The sequence below is a fragment of the Syngnathus typhle genome, linkage group LG2, assembly GCF_033458585.1.
Source record: "Syngnathus typhle isolate RoL2023-S1 ecotype Sweden linkage group LG2, RoL_Styp_1.0, whole genome shotgun sequence".
NCBI classification, from domain to species: domain Eukaryota; kingdom Metazoa; phylum Chordata; class Actinopteri; order Syngnathiformes; family Syngnathidae; genus Syngnathus; species Syngnathus typhle.
In genome coordinates, this window is record NC_083739.1 from 20,844,089 (window position 1) to 20,864,031 (window position 19,943).

Below are 19,943 nucleotides of genomic sequence, written 5' to 3' on the forward strand. Positions count from 1 at the left end.
AACCAGTCGACCAAATGTAGTCATTTGATTTCAAAATAACTAACTGCCTTACAGTTCCCATTCATGAGCCATTTTATTGCCATGGGAAGTACAGATTAAGTGCACTATATGACATACGGCTGTCGATTTGACCAACTACATCTGTAGCGAGGGGTTGTGTAAGCAACTCAACTGGGATAGAAATAGATGCCAAGGTCACAAATTGAGAGCGCCTAAAATTGAAATGAACACGAGCACAATCGGAACGGGTTGACGACGGAGACACTTGGCTGTTATGCATAAGACGTGAGAGTGAAGTGATGCAGTTTGTCAACAAGACTACACATAACAGTGTGGTGTCTATATGTGCTTAATGACTGACTAGTCTGCCTCTTCGCCAAAGTCACACGGGATAGACTCCAGCTCACCCACGACCCTAATGAGAATAAGCGCTATAGAAAATGGATGGATGGAGTTATTCCCACTGTTGCAATAGCCTGCAGCAGCTTCCACTCTTCTGAGAAACTTTGTTCGAGAAATGTTGGAAATTTTGCCCATTCACCCTGAAGAAAATAAATAAAAATAAATGATATTGTGAACACTGTAAAATATTGCTTTTAATTTAGTTCTGCATAATGGAACTTGGCTGTCAGATATGGAGCAACTACTGTATATGAAAGCATTCTTGCTCTCTCTCAGGGCCAAAGATGAGACTCTAGCAACCATTGAGGGAGAAAGATTTGTTGCCCTTCAGAATGGGTCATTACAAATCTCCAGTGTCGAGAAGAACGACAGCAGCAAATACGTCTGTGTTGCAGATAACAGCGAGGGCAAGACATCTATCACGGCTGTTCTGGCAGTGAAAGGTAACACAACGAAATACGAAAATTGCTGAAGTATTAGTAAACAAGATAGTCCTTCAAGGTCCTAGCACAAATGAATCCAAATGATGACAAATGAACTTATTACCAAGAGTTGTACTGGTTGACAGAAATTAGATGCTTGGCCTGAAGGATGACGGGGATTTTAGATGGCAGTTTATAATGACTTGGTTTCAGAAAATGGAATTAAGTGCATAAAATTGGCATATTTTCTTGAAGTCTTCATTTTTAATACTGATATTTATTGTACATTTTCAAATAAAAAAGAAAAGTTCGGTAAAGCAATTTTATGCAAAACAATGTTTTCTTCAATTGAAATTGATGCTGTTCCGTGTCTCATTGCATTCTGAAAGGAAAATATATAATAAATAATCAATTATTAATTATTTAGTCAATCTCCAAAAAAAAATGCATTCTAAACTTTTGACTTAATAAAGTAGCCGCCTTCGGCAGGTATGATATCTGAAAATACGGTTCGGGCAATCTGACCTGTTTTTTTCTTCTGTTGCTAGACCCCACACACATTGTCAATGGACCTCAGGACATGCAGGTCATCAGTGGAACCACAGCCCAGTTGACGTGTCAAGCTAATTATGATAAAAGTCTGGAGGACTCCTTTCAGTTGTCTTGGATCAAGGATGGAGAGAAGATGACATTTTCCATCGAGGAAGATTCCAGGTTTGCAGATGCCATCAAACTTTTCCGTTGCTTCTGTTAATGTATATTTACAAAGCCTGACCTAATTAACGCTTTTTATGTTCAGGTACTTTTTGGGTGATGGCATGCTGCAGATTATGAACGTGAACCTGAATGATGAGGGCGTATACACATGCATGGCCAGAACACGTCTGGATGAGGCCAATGTTTCTGCAATTCTCACGGTGCTCGGTCAGTCTGTCTCACTAAGAATGTATGTTTTGCCACATTGATATGGTCAGCATAGTGAGTAGTGAATAATAATATATAAATAGTGACCACCACATAAGAAAGCATACAAGTTTTATTAGAAATTACCTACATTGTTGGTGCCATACAATGTTTTGGACAATATATTACCAATGTGTAACTCATTCGAGTAATCATCCTCGTTTAATTCTGAAAAAGCTATTGTGACCGTAATGTTGGTGTGTGTTGCAGATGTTCCTGATGCCCCGCAAAATGTAGAGATAAGCGAACTTGAGAATCAGAGACATATTCGTTTGACTTGGGTACCTGGCAGTGATCACAACAGTTCCATTATAGGTGAGGAAAAACTGATGTGAATTATGGGTTCTCCTTTTTAATAAATGTTCACAGACACTTTGTCCCTTCAAAAGTTTATTACAAAGTTTTTGTGTCATTTCTGTTGTAATGTCACAGTTCCCAAGAATAGAATAAGGCTGACAGAAGTTGAAATATTGAAATGTTTTCTATGCTATTTTGTGTTACTCTAAGTGTTTAACTTGTGCATCTAGATGTGCAAAAAATATTTATTATCTCTGATAACAATAGGGCAAATATAGTATTTTCTTTCCCGGTTAGTTTACACATTGTCTTCTACTAATCATCACATTGAATTAGTTCAAATTAATTAAATTAAGTCAGCACTGTCTTCATGTTGAACCACACTTTGACCCTTCATTAAGATAGTACATCAGAAACGCAATGTCCATATATGATTTCAGAAGTTCAAATGAGTGTGCTGGTGTGTACGTGGGTGCGTGATGATAATTAAACGTGCACTGCCCCGATCTCCTGCATGAATACAGAATTCGTTGTGGAGTATGAGGAGAGCCAATGGGAGCCAGGCAAGTGGAAAGCTCTCCACAAAATCCCTGGTAACCAGGCAACAGCCGAGCTGGCACTCCACGGACATCTTAATTACCAGTTCAGAGTGTACGCAGAGAACGCTGTTGGACCTGGCCCCCCCAGTGAGCCCACTGAGCGCTACAAAACCCCCCCAGCGGGTGAGACTCGCTCGTTCGCTCACTCACTCACTCACTCACTCACTCACTCACTCACTCACTCACTCACTCACTCACTCACTCACTCACTCACGTGAATGCGTGCTTTATGCTCTGATGAAATTTTCACAGTTCTTTTAAAATTGTCTCGGGCCAGACAGAATGACACTGTAATTCTGCAGCAGTAAGCTTACTTAGCTTTGAACAGCTTTGTTCCACAACATTTTGTGTCAGCTTCATGTTAACAGTACTGTATGTATATAAATTAGTGTCCAAGAATTAACAATCCATATTTACAAATACCCTTCAAAGTTCCTGATAGGAACCCAGAAAACATTAAAATTGAAGGCCACCAACCTCATCAAATGGACATCAGCTGGGAGGTAAGATTTTACTATCCATAAATATTTCCATATACTAGGATCCAATCCAATGAAATATTGCCGTTGTAGCCACTGCTGCCTGTTGAACACAATGGCCCAGGCCTGGAGTACAAAGTGAGCTACAGGAAACTTGCTGTGGATGACACCTGGACAGAACACATGATCAAAAGACACTCCTTTGTTGTGAGGAACACGTCAACGTTCATCCCATATGAGATCAAAATTCAGAGCAGGAACAGCCTTGGCTGGGGACCGGAGCCTAAAATTGCTACAGGTTATTCTGGAGAAGATGGTGAGTGCATATTGCACCAGTTACTACACATGTAGCACTTATTTATTGTGGATATGCTGGGAAACAAGCTTTCACGCTCATACTTCAGTGCATCATGCAACATTTTCCCAAGAGATACTAAAAGCAGCGTGATTTTTTTCCTTTTCCAAATGGTGTTCATGAAATGGCTGCAACTATAGGAGCTGTCCATTTAATTCAACTGGCTTGAGTTCCATTGAACAACGGAAGTCAGGATGAGGGAGGGAGAAGTGCATGCACATACTGATTTTAGATGCCCTAAACCTTTCTTTTCTTTTCTTTTCTTTTCTTTTCTTTTTTCCCTTAACGCTAATCTTAACCTTTTTAATGGGTTAGCCCACACTGATGACAAGGTAAAATTTGGCAAGTGTGGGCTTACTACTCTAATACACAACACAAGACATATCATAAAAATATCATAATATTCCCACGGACAATAGAGTCTCCTCCCATAATCCACAGATGATCCAGACTGCCAGGAAATAAAAAACAAAAGAGAAGAAGCTTGCCTTACTGTTGTTATCTTATCTGGTAATTATATTACAGTTGCTAACTCTTCTCTTATCATTTTTATCGTGGTGAATTAAGGACACGGTATACAAACACTCAGCACAAACATCCACTATTCTCGCCTGGTCTTGAGGTTGTATCCTCAATGCCTTTCCTTCTCCTTCACATAACAATCACATTGTTTATTGCTTGACTGAACTATAAAAATGTGATTGTAAACATCGATCAGATTATTTTTCTTTTGTACTATTGTAGGACCTATTCTTTTTTTCTGGCAGAGATAGAGGTTAACAAAAGCCCAACACGCCACACCACAGAATGATTGCTGAGGATAATCTTTGTTTTTTTTTTCTTTGCCATTTCAACAATGTTGACAATGAATTCCTCAGCATTCACACACAATTTCCAGGGGAACGTTCATTTCATAGATACATTAAACGTCACTTCTCTCTTAACTTGAGCCTCAACGAGCTCACATTGGATGATTTCCTGAATTCTTTTGTTTTATGGTATCCCATCCCGTCTTCAGTCATCTTTCGCCATTGTCTACGGGAAAATGTGTCAGGTTAAGTTCTTTCCTTCTTTTCCTGTTTGCCTGTGCCACTGTGCTGTAGTGACTTCTCCCACCCCCGAGTGCAGCAGGTGGCAAATAACCTTTTGTAGAGCTGTGAGATCTGAAATGTACCACTTCTGTCTCTGAATCTGCGCGACCTTTATTAGATCACGACGCGCTTGGCAGCGTAGGCCGACTGAGGCGTGATGCTGCTGATATCGCTGCTAGTGTCTGCTTGGCTTCTGTCCTTTCCAACAACCATGTAGAACAGAAATTATGTAGAGCTTCATTTTGGTGTCTCCCCCCCTCTACATAAAAGATGATTTGGGGCATTCTGTGTGCCTGCTCATTTGCTACCACCATTAGCAGCTCAACCAAAAACACTTGCACCAACATTTCTGTGCAGTAATGTTTCTGAGTCCATAAGCTTGACTGTAGTCTCTGTAGGGTTGTGTGACCTCCCTCCATGTGTCCTTTAGTTCCCACCGCTGCGCCACGGGATGTTGCGGTGGAGCTGATTAACATGACTGCGCTGAGAGTAAGCTGGACCCCGGTTCCGCCTGCCACAGTGAGAGGTCATCTAAGGGGGTACCATGTGAGTTTTCGTCAAGTACCACCCCAAAAAATGTGTATGCCTGTGCAGATAATCAAATGAATAATCGGTTTTCAAATTTTAATTGCCTGCTGGTTTGGTACTGTCAAGCGGTGTGCATGTGATTGAGGACCCAAATGCAGGGAAGCAGCGAGCCAAGTGAGTTTCAAAACTGCATATTGCTGACGTCCAGCCAAAACCTGTCACAATTTGGGGAATGTCATATTTTGGGGAGTGAGATTGTTGATTTGGATGATATAAGAGAGATATGACAGAATGATGTTATGTTTTTAACGTACCCATACAAAAATTGGAATGGATTCTCCAGCTGGCGAGGACAACTCAGCGTACACTCTGGAAATTGAATTCCCTCGCCCACTTGTTGCTGTTGAACAAATTTCAATTATGTCACACAACACCCACCTTGTAGTGAAAGTAAAAGTATTTCCTTTAAATAATTCCTAAATTGGTCAGCTTTGCTTGAATTAATTAACGGCTTCTGCATTGACAATACGACTGAAGCCCCCAGCATGATCATTGTTTTTCATCGACTTTCTTCAGCATAGTTTCTTACCTTAAATGACAAGAAAATTGGAAGCAAACAGCTCTGTATTTAGGTCAAGGTGAATGGAAAATGTCTCCCTCGTCGGCAGTAATTGACCATTGCCTGCTTCTTACAGGTTCACTGGCTGAGGAAGCGAAGTTTCCTGAATCCTGACAGGATCTTGGCTGAGCGCCACACGCTGTCATTTCCTGGGAAGAGGACTCATGCCATTGTGCCCAGCCTTGACGCCTTCTCAGAGTATTCGCTCACTGTCAACGTCTTCAACAAGAAGGGAAATGGGCCTAGTAGTGACCCAGTCACCTTCACCACTCCAGAAGGAGGTGAGGTGATGACTCCAACTCTATATCGATCCACCTCCTGATACTCACAACTTTCACACCAATGTAAAATAGACAAATGAAATCTCAACTAGTTGTTGGAAAGGTGATATTATTTTTATACCTATTGTGCTTTTTTTGACAGTTCCAGGACCAGTGCCCATTCTGACTACCTCCAATGCCCAGAAAGAGTCCATCCGGCTTGTATGGGGTCCACCACTGGTGGCAAACGGCATCCTGACTGGCTACCTCCTACAGTACTACCTCAGTATGTGTACACGAGCGCACGCACGCACGCACACACACACACACACTCAATAACTTGCCTGATACCTGATCTATACACACATACTAAAGCCCTCTGGGATTTTACGCATTAATATGTGTTGCGCATTTGGTTTTATGTGTTGTGGGAGGCAATGTGTTTGGTGCAGAAATGTCGTTTAACAGGTTTAGCATATATAAAATGTTTAATGTACATTTAATTGACATGAAAACTTCTTTTTCTTTAAAACAGCCATCTCCATTTGATTATAGCCGACAATGTCTCAGGTCCAGAGGCGTAGCCAAGCCGGGGCGAGCCGGGGCGGCGCCCCGGTTAGGACTCCCTGTGCCCCGGTTGAAAAAAATTGAGCTTTTTCGATTCTTCATTTTCATGCCGTTTTTTTCTTTCGGTCATGCGCAAATGTGCTTGCGCTATTCTATGTGCGCGATGTTATCCATTCACCGTTTGCCTCCCGGACCCGGATGTTGTTTTAGCGATCAGCGAACGGCGTGGGTGATGTTCGATTTTTTTTCCTGTGGGCGCGCGCCCCTACTGGAAAAATTCCTGGCTACGCCTCTGCTCAGGTCCTTAAATTTTTTTCAACAGCTATAGTATGTTATACATTAGACCAGAAACAAATTTGTTGCATTGAAGATATACTGAATTTTCTGTATTGTTTTTGGTGGTCATGCCACGTGTTTGCATTGCCACTTGGCATGTTTACTTTTAGAATTTAAGAATAGGACACTGACAAACCATTGGGATTTCTCTCATAATAAGACTTGTTATCGATTTTTATGTGTATATATATTAATTTCCCTAGTGAACCTATGTTCTGGGTTGAATATAAATTAATTGGAACAAAGAAAGGCTCTCTTCTCAAATGTATGAGTCAATGTTAAACTCTAGATGGCAGTGTTTAATTCTGAACTAAGCCCCACCAACACCCCAAAGAGTGATGACATCTTACGTCTTCTAACGTCTCGCATCCTCTGGGACTGCAGATTCTTTTCCCAAAACAATCATTCATGTCTAGGCTGCTTTTGCCCTGATGCCCTCCCCCATTCACAAGCTTTTCCCAGATGCATGAGAAATGTTGGTGAGTGAGGGGCTTTGCTTTTTACATTTTCATTGGCTGGATAATGTTGTGATATGATAGCACCAGAGCCTCTTCTATGTCTGCCACATTTCAAAATAGAGCTGTGGGTTGATTGTGCCAACCTAGTGCCACAGAGCCATCCACTCTGTGCGTCCAAATTAGTGGATGACTAGCCCGATGGCGTTCATCAGCACATGAAAGACCCTAAATCGGCGTTGAGCTGTTTTGGCTCAGCATCAGCCCTCACCTGCATTTCAACATTGGCGTCGATATTGCTTTTTACACGGCGCACACGCGCTGTGCTTTGATCTATAATGCATGTTGGGTGATATGTTCGAGTGCTCTTGATTGCCGCTATATTCCCACTTCCTTGCACCGCCTCCACTTTATGCAAATGTTTTCTTCTTTCTTCTTCATTTGCTACTTTTCTTCAAGTTTTGCTACTTTGTTTACCCACTTTTATTATGCCGACTGTCTGTTTTGCCACCTCCCCTCTTCATCAACTGCCACTTGTTAAAACTCTTCCCTTCTTTTGAGTTCTATGAATTCCACCGCATCTCCCTCTTGACATCTTAATGTATTCCTGCTCAGCTCACCTGTCACGACACGTATCAGCGACATTTGCCTTCTGCACGAGTGAGGATTACACCTATTCATGCTTTCACATCCCGTGGTCGTTGACCCTTCTTTCAGTATTGTTCCATTAACATACAACATGTGCTTGTGACGTCTCAGACGTCCGCCACGTCCCTCCGCTCACTTGAACTGACATAACCTCTTTCTCGTAGTTAATGAGACCACAAAGGAGGTGCTCGATTTCCGGGAAATAAACATCACAGGGCCCGACAACACCCACTGGCAGCTGGAGGGCTTAGAAGAGGGCAGCCTCTACCGCTTCCACCTCAGTGCCTGCACTCGGGTAGGGTGTGGACCTCCACTTGCGCAGGAGAGCAGCACTGTCACTCCAGCACGTGAGTAGACAGAAAAGATGCATAATGGAGGAGTGGATGATGGGATGTATGCTCTTGTAGAATCCAATGTGATTGGTATTTTTTGGGAACACTCAATCTTGTCTGATCTGGTTAGTACTTGAATTGAATTGGAGGTGTTGTAGGCTTACCTAGCCTGTGGATGTGCAAAGCAGTCCAATTCAATGTTGGTCCCAAGCCCATATAAATGGGGATGTAGCCATTAAGATCAATCATTCAACTTCAAATCCAGTTTTTTTTTTTCTTCATATATAAGCCGCAGGTGTTTCAATGTTTAATAACCATACATAAGAGAATATGCACAAATAATACAATATCATAAAAACATGAGAAATTCATAGATAAGACGCTCTGGATTCTAAGCCGCAGGGTTCAAAACTTGTGCAAAAAGTAGCGGCTTATTATCCGGAAAATACTGTACCTCAAAATAGGCTCCCAAATAGAGAAAATAATTTGTACTCAGAAACAATACACTAGTAAGTTTGTCCACAAAACATTTCTGTGATGGTGGTTGAACTATCAAAACAAACCAAAATCTTTTTTGTACTGGTATTTTTTTTCTCAAAATCCATCTTCTCATTTTCTCACCTGCTTGTCCTCATTAGGGTGATAACTGGAGCCTATCCCTGCTAACTTTGACGATCGCATTCCAAATAGCAATAGTACAATAGAGATTGGAACTAAGCTAACCGACATGCCACTTGTCATGATTTAAATTTCATACAACGTGCATTAAAAAGAACCACAATGTAGTAGTGCATCAGAAATGACGCTCTACTGTATCTTTAATGTCCAGTGAGAAGCGGGGAGAATTGTTGCAATAGATTTCTATAGCAGGCAGTTGCAGTAAAGCATCTGTAATGTGCATTCTTAGTTGATGTAATTGAGAATAATCAATATTCCTTTCCAATGGCAAACTTCTCAAATGCTGCAATTGGCTGGCAACCATTCCAGGATATACTCCGCCTCCTGCCCAAAGTCGGCTAGGATACGCTCTAGCTCACCCGCAACCCTAATGAGGACAAACGCGATTGAAAATGGATGGCTGGAACTCCTCCAAAGGGGTACATCTGATGAATGCAGTATTGCAACTAGAATGTTCATCAGCATGTTGCATACAAAGTACTAGAGATATTGAGATGAGGTATGCTAATGAGAGTGAGAGCAACACCTCTAACATCTTTTATCTGTCGTTATGAAATGTGAGATTTATTTTGTGTTGGTGATAAATGTTTGGCATTTATTGGTATTCTGTGGTGTTATATTTCAAAATATCAGGTGTGTAGTTCAACTTTGGATAGGTATCAAAACAACAACAAAAAAACTATCCACGTTTTTCTCCCCATGTTCTAATAAAATAATAACAGCTGCATTGGTGTTGGCAATTTGTGGTCCACACCGTGAGTAATTATAGAATCATTTAAATTCCAATCATATGTTTACACTTCTGTGAATATCACATTTAGGGGGTCAGGTAAGTATAATAATAATATTTAAAATAAAAAAAAGTCCATAAAACTGTAAAACAAACAAAAAATGATTAGTTATTGGTGGAAATATTGATTTACACAAGTGTTTGTAGCTTTGTTTTCACCAGTCTGGACTCAATATTGACTGAACGGTAAGCAAGCTTCTTTTCCTGTTTTTTTAAACCAAAAACTTTCCTGGCAAGTTTTTTATTCCTATTAACAATTCATATCTTTATATACACAAGTATACTACCTAGGATTGTTAAATGTCTGTAATTTAATATAACTGATCACAAATTAATCAAATGGAAAATGGTTTGTTTTAATCAAATTAAAAAGGATGAACATCCTCTGTCTTTTTAGTTGTTGTCATAATGAACAAACAAGGGAATAGAATTAATACATTTAGGAAATAAATAGACAAAAAACAATGGAATAAATTAATAAACAACAAAACGTGAGCTTACTTATAATAGTAAATGATAACTTTGTTTTTATTTATTTTTTAAACTATGGTTTAGTTAGAGACCACTTAATTTATGGCTCTTAGAGGAGCTTTATTATGCCAAATAAACCTTTTGGAGGATTTAACCTTTACTCTGCAACAAAAAATAATAAAGTGGTGCTTTTCTCCATTCATTCTTGGTGCATTCCTGCTAATTCCTCCTCTCAAAGCACCAGTCCCGCCTTATCCAAGAAAACGACCGGGTCTTCACATTGTGATGTCACAAAGTGAGGAGCCTCCCCGTACCCCCCATAGCAGACTAAACACACGCCCAGATTATCAGAGCTGTACCTACAACCTGAGATGCAGCTGTTCTGATTTTAGTGCATCAAATAAATTATAAAATCTTTCCACGATTCTTCTGAAATGTGCTCAAGTATTAGTCATTGGTTTCAGTGCATTGAATATTTTTGTATGTCATTTTGAGATGTCCTACTTTTCAATGACAATCCACTCAGATATACACAATATCAAATTTGTACTATGGGTCAGTTGCACAGGCTCTCAATTGGGCAACTCCCTAACCTCGAAGCTTCGATTTATCCAGTGACTCCGAGTCCTGTTGTTCCCGCGCAAACCCACCCACTGCTAGATTTTAATGTGATCTACACACACCAAATGAAAATTTAAACAGAACTCGTAGAACACTTGATTTTTTTGTTGTACCATGTAATTTAACTCGGCCTGCTTCAACCAGAACATGTTATCTGTATCAATTCCGTTCAGGCTGCACTGTAATTTCAGCACAGTTAGTGCACAGGCAACACAGAGGCCATTCTGAGTTTTAGAAAACAAGCCCTCGATACACCAGGTGGAAAATGTGGCCGTAAAGGGAGATATTTGTCCTCTCTTTAATAAAGGTTACTCATACCTTTGTGGCTTTTAGGTTTCCTTTGAGGGTTTCTCAACTTTCTCCCTGCCGTAAGATTCATTGTTTGTAAATGCTGCTTGGTGGAAAGATCAAACTGGTTCTGTTTGGGGAGTGTGATCCTCCAGGCATCTTGCTCACGATGTAATATAGGACTGCCAATAGTACCATGCAGGAGCATCATGAATTTGGAGACATTAATGTGCAATGATTGAGAGACAGTGTGGGGGCTGGAAAGAGAACGCTGGGAGCAAATAATTCCACACACTGAAAGGTTTCTTCTATATTTTACCTTTAAGGTAAAGTTATTTGTCAATGATCTAGTAAAAAGAGGATTTTTTTTCCCCTCTTTGGGTCGTTTAAAAGTTTTACAACAGACAACTTTGTCAGTGAATTAGCTTAGAATGAAGTTTATCTTTCATTTTCTGCAAAAGGTGTTGTGTTTTGAATGCTTTTAAAGTTTTTTTATTCACATGAATAGTAATTTTTATGAATTACATTCCAAGGAGTATTTCATTCATTCTAACTCAAATGCATTGAGATACAGTAACAGTTTCTTAGTGTGAGATAGGAAAAGAAGCAGAACGTAGTAACTATTTACAGTATATTGCTGTAATATTAAGATATGCAGACCACTGCCACATAGCTCATTTCACAAACAAGTTTAGAAAAAGATGACATCACAAAACTGATATGGAAAGCAGTCATAATGGCATTTAAGATTAAAAAGAACTTGATTTGTGTGTGGCTAAGATGAGATTAAATGCAAATTAGTTGAAGGATTTCTCTACAAAAAAAAAAGGAACAGAATCAAACAGGAGAAAAAAGTCCATTCCCTTCCTGGGGTCTCATGAGATAAGAGGGCATAAGCGATAACGTGGGTTTCAAACTAGACAAACAGCATCAAGTGCACATATTGCGACTCAAATCTCAAGTCGCAGGAAAAAATAACGACAAGTAAACCACAGGGATTCAAATATTTGCTCTCTTGCACCACATTTGAGCTTGCGCCTTGTTATCGCCAATGTGCTAGTTGGTAGCTTTGAATGTAGGTAATGCTGATAAAAGGTTCTTTTAAAAAAAAAAAAAAAACAGCAATCAAGAACTCTTCAGCATCTCGGCAGCCAAAAATCAGCCATCAGCGGAATCATTCTATTTTAGGACAACACACACACCGACACAGAGCAATAATATTTCTTTTCATAGTTACGGTATTGTATTGACTCAAGTGGAGAAATGACTGAAGAAAAAGAGAGCCATTGAGCACATTTGAGTAGGAAACCGCTTTCAACAGCTCAGCTAATTTTCTACATGATTAGAGCTTTTCCATCCTTTTAGCCATTTAATATTCAGTGTGCATCATTTTATTTTATTTTATTTAACTTTTATTTACCCAGGCAAACAATTAAGAACAAGTTCTTATTTACAACTGCGGCCTAACCATTTTGGGGCTGTTATCAGTATTTTATGCCGTGACGTGACATTCTTTGCGGGAGCGTATCGGCACTTACGCATTCGCCGTCAGCCCGTTACAACGTTACTTTACCCCTGGTTGTACTTGGCCTATTGAACTATTGCAGCTTTTTGGCTGTAGTATTTTATTGAACGAAGAAAATAGACACAATGGACTTTCACTGCTTGTATGTCTTGCTACAACGGCAAGGAACTTCACACCGACATGGAGTCGGCCGACTTCCATTTGGCGAAGAATGTATCCCTCAGGAGATATGGAGAGGCATGAAACAAGAGAGAGAGGACTAAATTGGACAGACGAATCAATCCTTCTGGATCCATGTTACCAGCCAACCGACAAACTGTTAGAAAACTGCAGTTGTTCCTTTACATTTAAACTGAACTTGTAGCAGACATGAGTTATTATATACAGGTTGTCATCTGGAGATTACAATTTCATTTATATCCTGGCACTTCTGCACTGGTCAGTCACTCCAATATTGCGCCTCCTTTATCTAACAGTTTCAAGCAACATGTGCAGCAAGAGGAAATAAAGCTCAGCATATCCGTAATACTACATTTAAAGGCAAAGGTAGCTCTTCATTATTTTCTCTAGAAAACAGTATCTCACATTTTATATATTATTGTATGATGACATATCGTCTTTTGTATTTTATGTACAGCTTTTTGGTACAACTTGTTAAAGTGCTTAATAAATAAAGTTTTGTATCGTGGCAAAGTGTGGGTGAGAATCTGAGGGCTCTTTTCCATGCAAGAGGGAATCCAAGTAATTAACAATATCGTGACAGCTAGCTAGTGTAACAAGACTGTTGTGATACAGCCAAAGGATTAATACATCACAACAGGAAAAAGGTGTTTTGAAATATAAGACCTTGAAACAAACAGTTCTTGCACAATAGGCATTCATAAACACACAAAAAATGAGACATTTCAAGGAATGTGTGCACACTTGATGGCACCACTTTTTACTATTTAAAGCATGCAGCAACATTCTACCTCTACATTTTCTAAAAATATTGAAATTATATGATGGATGGATGGGTATTTTGTGTTTTTTTTTAAATTGCACAGTATAATAATGTGCATGTTAGTGTGCATGTGTGTCCACAACTTCAGTCTTGTTTCGTCACATTCTGCACTATCTAAACAATGTCATTAGTTAAAAACTAATTCAAAAGAATAGGCTTGCAATCCCCCAAATATAATGTATATCTCATGCTGAAAGATATACATTATGTAACGTTATGGGTGAGCCCTGAAAATACTACATAATATTAATGTAATGTTAGTTAGAGATTTCTTTTTTAAATCATCCATTTGTGTTCACTGGGATGCACCACATGTAAAGGAAAGATTCACATACAGTATTGCACATGTTCACACTGTTTTTCTGTTGAAAAAATGACTGATAAAAATTCATCTTTTTTTGTATTTGTTGACTGCAGCTGAGGCTTCTGTTCATAGCAGTATGTATGACCGTCCGCAGCCTCTGACATAGATGTAGTGCGACATGGATTGCAGATCTCAGTTGTAGAATATTTATGTAAGGCTTGGAATTTTTATTTTTCTATTTGGAGTTGACATTGAGGTTTGTTTGCAAGTTCATAGAGTGTGCTTCTTCCATCAGTCTTACCACTAGTAGTTCATTACACAGTAGAACCTTTAAGGCTGAACAGAAGGCTAAGGTCTCGCGCGTCAACATGGATGACGGCAGTTCAAGGACCGAGAGAAAGTCTGTGCGATTTCAAAGGTGATTCTTTTTCCAGAAAATGTGTTAAATTGGAGAGTTGTGTCGCCTTGAGGGTGTTTCCGGCTCAGAGGTTCTACTGTGGTCATTTCTGCTTGCTTCAACGTTTGCTTGCTTATTCTCTGAAGCATGAGTCTAACATTTGAGACTTGTGTCATTGCAGACCACAACTGCTCTCTTTCCTTTCCTCGCTTGATCCCAGGCCGTGCTACTCATCCTCCTTCTTTAGGTATAAGCAATATGGACTTCGGCTCATGCTCCCCGTGATGCAATTTTTAAGTTTACGAACTTTTAACGAAGAATGAGATTCAATGTATGGAGTTTCTTCGCTCTGTTTGGCTCGGGCACCAACTCTGCTTAAAAAAGGAATAGAGTCACATGCACCCACTAGCGCTACATTGAGCCTTCACAAGCCCAAATCTAGCTCTGCCTAATTAAGTCTGGTGGTTGCCTTTTTTAACTGTCATCTCGAAGGGCTTCCTTTTGCTGCAAGCTGCACTGTTCTCAAACCGCAAGGGATATTCTATTTGCTTCTGATAATCCTCATTTTCCTGCCTTCTGTCTCTTTTTTCTGTGCCTGGTCCTGTTTTCCTCTCCCTCCCTTCCATACTTTCCTCTGTCTCCTGCCTGTTTCTTTACACTGTCTCAGTTCCAGGCCTGTTGAACATAAGCTCTTACGTGAGCGACACCTATGCCAAAATCAGCTGGACTGCGAGGGAGGAGCAGCAGGACTCGCAGCTTTACGTGGCTTATATGAACAACCGTAAGCTTCTTGCGACAGCTCCACCCCGACACAAGATTTAGGTGATCGAAAAAAACACTTCAACATTTCCCCGTAAACATTGCCTCAATACCGTAGATATTTCAATTGTACGTATTATAGGATGCAATGGAAACTCTTAAGATCAAACACAAGGAATGTTGCTTTTTTCATGTCAAGGATGGCATTGTGGGGGATGGCATTCATGAGCAACCACACCTCCCAAAATGAGTTACTGTGCCCCCCCTCACAGTGTAGCCTTTTCATGCCAAACTTTATATTTATTTTTAAGCTATGTTTAAATGTATTTATTAGAGCCACCAATCTGTGAGGTAAAGCTAAAAATAAATCAAAACAAAATAGAAATGAGAAAATGTTGTTGTTGAACATCCTTTATACACAAATGTGATGGCTTTACCAAGTGAGCTTTCAACCAGGCCCAACATTTGGCACCTCCTCAAGAAGTTGAGAATTCATTCTCCTTTCTAACAAAGTTGTTTTTCAGACCACAGCGCTGCATAAATCAATCACTTGCCGCTTCAACCCATCCAAAGCAAAACCATGTGTTAAATGTTCTCAATACCAACCATGGTTTGCGGGTGTTGATTGTGTGACAAAATGCGCTTTCCACTCTGGGCTAAGAATCTCCCACCCACACGTATCTGCTCAGACGCCGACACTGGTCATTTCAATTATTTTTCACATTTAAAGTTTCTAAAAAACGCCAGACAAAATACAATGATCAGCTTCAGGGTAAAACCATTCCTATCACAAAGCTCTAAGTACCATTGTGACACAAGTGTAATAAGAAGTTAACTATTGTTAAAAGTAAAACTAAAGCAGTCACATATTTATACATAATACTAATTGATGACGGAAAAAAACAAACTGCAATAAACACCTTAACAATGACAAGCTAAGGTCAGAAACATTTCGTGGCTGGCTCAACTGAGCTCACAAGTGTGTTACAACTCTCTAGCATCATGTTATTATTCCCTGCCAGGATGATTGTTTAAGATTTGCTGCTGGTGCACTTGTTGTGCTTGGCTTGTGTGTAGGTGATGGTAACTGGCGAATATCCGAGGCGGTAAACACGTCTCGACGCTTCCACGTAATTGACGGGCTCAAACCGGGGACGGTGTACACAGTGCGCCTCATGGCCAAGACTTTGCTCGATAACGCTAGCATTTTCGAAGACGTTATCCACACGCAAGTCAAAGGTAAGGGGAGGCAAATTTGTTGTGTGACGTCAGTAGCGCTTAGTGTTGTCTGCTGTTACGGGCCGGCCCAAGGCATATGCAAACTAAACACCTGCTTAATGATATATTTGATTTAATTATTACATTTTACATTTGTTTTTAAACCATTTTGTCACCTTGTTTAAGGTACTTTTGTTCCGTTCAATAACTATTGACATTTCAGTGTAGATTTTCTTTGTTTTCTACAATTTTGCTGATATTATTTAGATTTTTTTTTTGCACTTTTTCTAGTTCCTGCTGTTGCACCTTTTTTTTTTTACCACAAATAATACTCCATATGACACTTTGAAAAGGAATAAGTGGTTTAATTAACACTTAATTAACACTGGAACCATTTTGTTCCCTTTAGTAGTCATTGGTGATATTCCGTATTCCGATGCTTTGGCAATTGTGTGAAAGAAGCCCAATCTCTTCCCGTCATGTAATTATTAAAAGGTTGCAACTGATTATACACATTATCATCTATTAATATTCATCAATGACTGGTCAATAATCAATATTATTGCCAGAAATAGAGAGCACCAAAATTGAATTTTGCTTCGGGCCCCACGTAGGATTGGGCCGACTTTGCTGCTTTGCCGCAGTTTGATATTCACTTAGTGGAGGCTGTGTTCCTGCTCAAGGGAATAAGTGTCATTTTCTCCAGCTTAAATCCGTGCTGCCCCTTCGACATAAACGTTCATAAACTGCCGTTTTAAATGCTTCTTTGATGTCGTCTGCAGGCGTGGCAGGCCGTCAAAGAAACATATCTACCAAGGGCTGGTTGATCGGGACTATGTGTGCTGCAGCGTTCTTCACGCTCGTTGTCCTCACCGTGTGCTTTATGCGGAGGAACCAAGGTGGCAAGTATGCAGGTACGCCGCCGCCTGGAAGACAAGACATGCTCGCCATGGACAAAGGTCAGTTAGTCTTTCAACGGGTTTTGCTATAGGGTCTCCTGTGTCTTTTTTGGAAGTCAACCAAAATAGTGATACCTTCAGTGACATACATCATCCCCCTTGGTTTGGATGTACATCAACTTTTGGTCTTGGTTTTGGTTGACCTCCTGAAAGAATGGGCCTCAACCCTAAAAAAAACCCAACTCTTTGCATCGTGTCTGCATAATAATCTTATCAGGCCTGACTGCGGGGAATAAAGTGATCATGACAGAATTTAACACTTTTCTCTGTCCTGAAGATTTTGTAGGACGACTGGAATACTAGTATGGAAGTTAAAGAAACTTGGAGTTCCTACTAGTCCAGTAGTGGAACGCAAATCCTGAATCCAAACTAAAGTAGGGCGAGATGGAGAATATAAAGTAGCAGGTGTAATTTTTTTCTGTAAATTCTTTCATAATAATAGAAGAACATGGGAACAATAATAATAGAACTAAAAAAAGACCCATAGCTGAAAGCTTATACACAAAGGTAATGCACAGAATGAACAAAATAAATGAGATGGTTTTTTTCCCTCATATTCCTATTCCACCTATTAAAAAGCAAGTCTTGAATTAGCCTTGAAAATGATTTTAAGTGTTAAGTGTGTCTTCCCTGAACCTGTAATTACGAGCTGAGGGTGAGGAAGCTTTAATTAATGAGGTAGCTTCTGTCACTTCTCTATGCAATACAAAGTGTTAGTGAGTTCCTACCAAATTCCCAGCACAGCAGGGTCTGACAAGTTGCTAAAGCACGTGAAAAATATTTTGCATGCCCGTGTAAAGTGTTTCTTCTGAATAAAAAAGAAATCCTGTCAAGGTGGATGAGGCAGTTCCAACTTCTCACCTGTGCTTGTGCACCCGCTTGGCCTCTCTGCTTCTTCATAGAAGAGAAATACTCATTCTCCTCACATGTACTTTATTTCCTCACAAGCTGTCTTCTCCCTTGCAACCCACCTCAGCGTGGGTAGCTTTTGACAAGTCTTGAAAAATTTCACAAGCACTTTTGGACCTCCCATTTTTTTCCCACCCATTTCTTTATATAACAATGTTTTTTTTACTCTGCTCAGTTCAATTTCAAGGCAAGAATAGATAAAAAGTAAGGAATAGAAGCTCTTCGTACTCACATTTGATAGAATGTTTACACAAATCATTTGTTTGTTTTCACTCCTGTCTTTTGAAATTGAATTCTGGCATGCACTCAAATGTTTCCGTGTTGATTTTGCATTATTGCAGCTTGGATGTTAAGTGGCGCTTTACTTTTTTTGCAAGCTTTGCCTGGCAGAAAATCAGCAAAATATTTTAGAGGTGCTAATCGCCTATCAAATTAATTGATAACTATTTTTGATAATATAATAAAAAGAGACCTTGATTGGTTTAGAACGGTCTAGATTCTCAGAATTTAAGCTTTTCAATAATAAATATTATACAATTTCTCCAGTCCGATATGAAAGAAGGCTAACATCAAAATGAAACAAGTGGAAACATCTGCTTTGAATTTTGTCCATTGTCTGAAATGTTATGGCTCAAACCAGTAAATAAATCAGAATTCATTCATCTGTGTGTTGTATGCACTGGCAAATTGAATTAATGACCTGTTTTGCAAAAAAGAGATTGAAATTAAAAGATGTTTTCTAATTGCCAAAATAATAAACATATTGCTCGATTATTAAAATAGTCATTAAGTACAGCACCAAACTGTTTTATTACAGTTTTAGCTATCCTTCTGTGGGCACACACAGGAAACCTAACAATTATATTATTGTAGGTGTGCAAATTGTGGCTAAGGTCTGTCCAGACAAAACAAAATCATGTCTAATAGCCAAAATGCCCCAATTGTTTTTGCAGTGAAAGAGAAGGAAGACCACCCTGATGAGGAGTCACAAGCCATGAATAATGACACCTTCTGTGAATACAGGTAAGCTGCAGCATTTCATTTTAAGGAACCGTCCAGTGATCAATGTGTGCAGAGCCGGCATGCCCATTAGGCAATAAAGTCAAATGGTAAGGGTGCTTTGAGGGGGGCATCACAAAATCGAGAAAAAAAACGATTCAATCATATTTAAATGAGTTATGTATTGCGTAACGTTTTCAAAGGAATAAGCTAATATTCAAATCTTCTCTGTAAGGGGAGGGGCACATTTATTGATATGACACCAAAGAACTTTGTAATCATGTCAATCATGGGGCACAGGGAAGAAAACAAATCCGACAGGAGAAAATAAGATCATTTAGCACAGTGTACTAAGTTGATGGCGTCTTTTTCTGTGCCCCCCCATTAGCCCCCACCCCGACCCAAGTCGAAGGCAAAGTGCACTCTTAACTGTGTGCATGGGTGGAGTTTTCTTCCTTTTGGTATTTTGGTAGATGGCGTCAGTCTTTGACATTGCGGAAGCAAAACATGCATAATAGGCAACCTGTATTTATCAGGGTTTTCCATGTTTATATTCTAAACTACCAATATTGAATTATTCTTAAATCATATTCTAGATTGGGTGACATCATCCTATACGTATATTAAAGTCACAGATAGAAGGGGACCACTGTATAATAGCTCGCTTTG

The 19,943-nt window shown here is 39.7% G+C and overlaps 1 protein-coding gene across 7 annotated transcripts in view; it reads left to right on the forward strand.

The window, feature by feature from the left end:
* The window catches only part of LOC133170606 (neural cell adhesion molecule L1-like protein), a 35,648-nt gene that overhangs the window by 9,969 nt on the left and 5,736 nt on the right, over positions 1-19,943 (forward strand). For 2 of the 7 annotated variants that reach the window (XM_061303687.1, XM_061303662.1), the window contains exons 13-27: positions 679-845; positions 1,373-1,538; positions 1,624-1,748; positions 1,998-2,102; positions 2,609-2,806; positions 3,116-3,186; positions 3,256-3,478; positions 5,039-5,154; positions 5,832-6,036; positions 6,179-6,301; positions 8,186-8,368; positions 15,098-15,211; positions 16,267-16,428; positions 17,190-17,366; positions 19,229-19,298. In XM_061303687.1, the coding sequence (XP_061159671.1) occupies positions 679-845; positions 1,373-1,538; positions 1,624-1,748; positions 1,998-2,102; positions 2,609-2,806; positions 3,116-3,186; positions 3,256-3,478; positions 5,039-5,154; positions 5,832-6,036; positions 6,179-6,301; positions 8,186-8,368; positions 15,098-15,211; positions 16,267-16,428; positions 17,190-17,366; positions 19,229-19,298 (2,205 nt within the window). The remainder of the gene's footprint in view (positions 1-678; positions 846-1,372; positions 1,539-1,623; positions 1,749-1,997; positions 2,103-2,608; positions 2,807-3,115; positions 3,187-3,255; positions 3,479-5,038; positions 5,155-5,831; positions 6,037-6,178; positions 6,302-8,185; positions 8,369-15,097; positions 15,212-16,266; positions 16,429-17,189; positions 17,367-19,228; positions 19,299-19,943) is intronic. The other 5 variants (XM_061303695.1, XM_061303670.1, XM_061303679.1 and 2 more) reach the window with 4 other exon arrangements.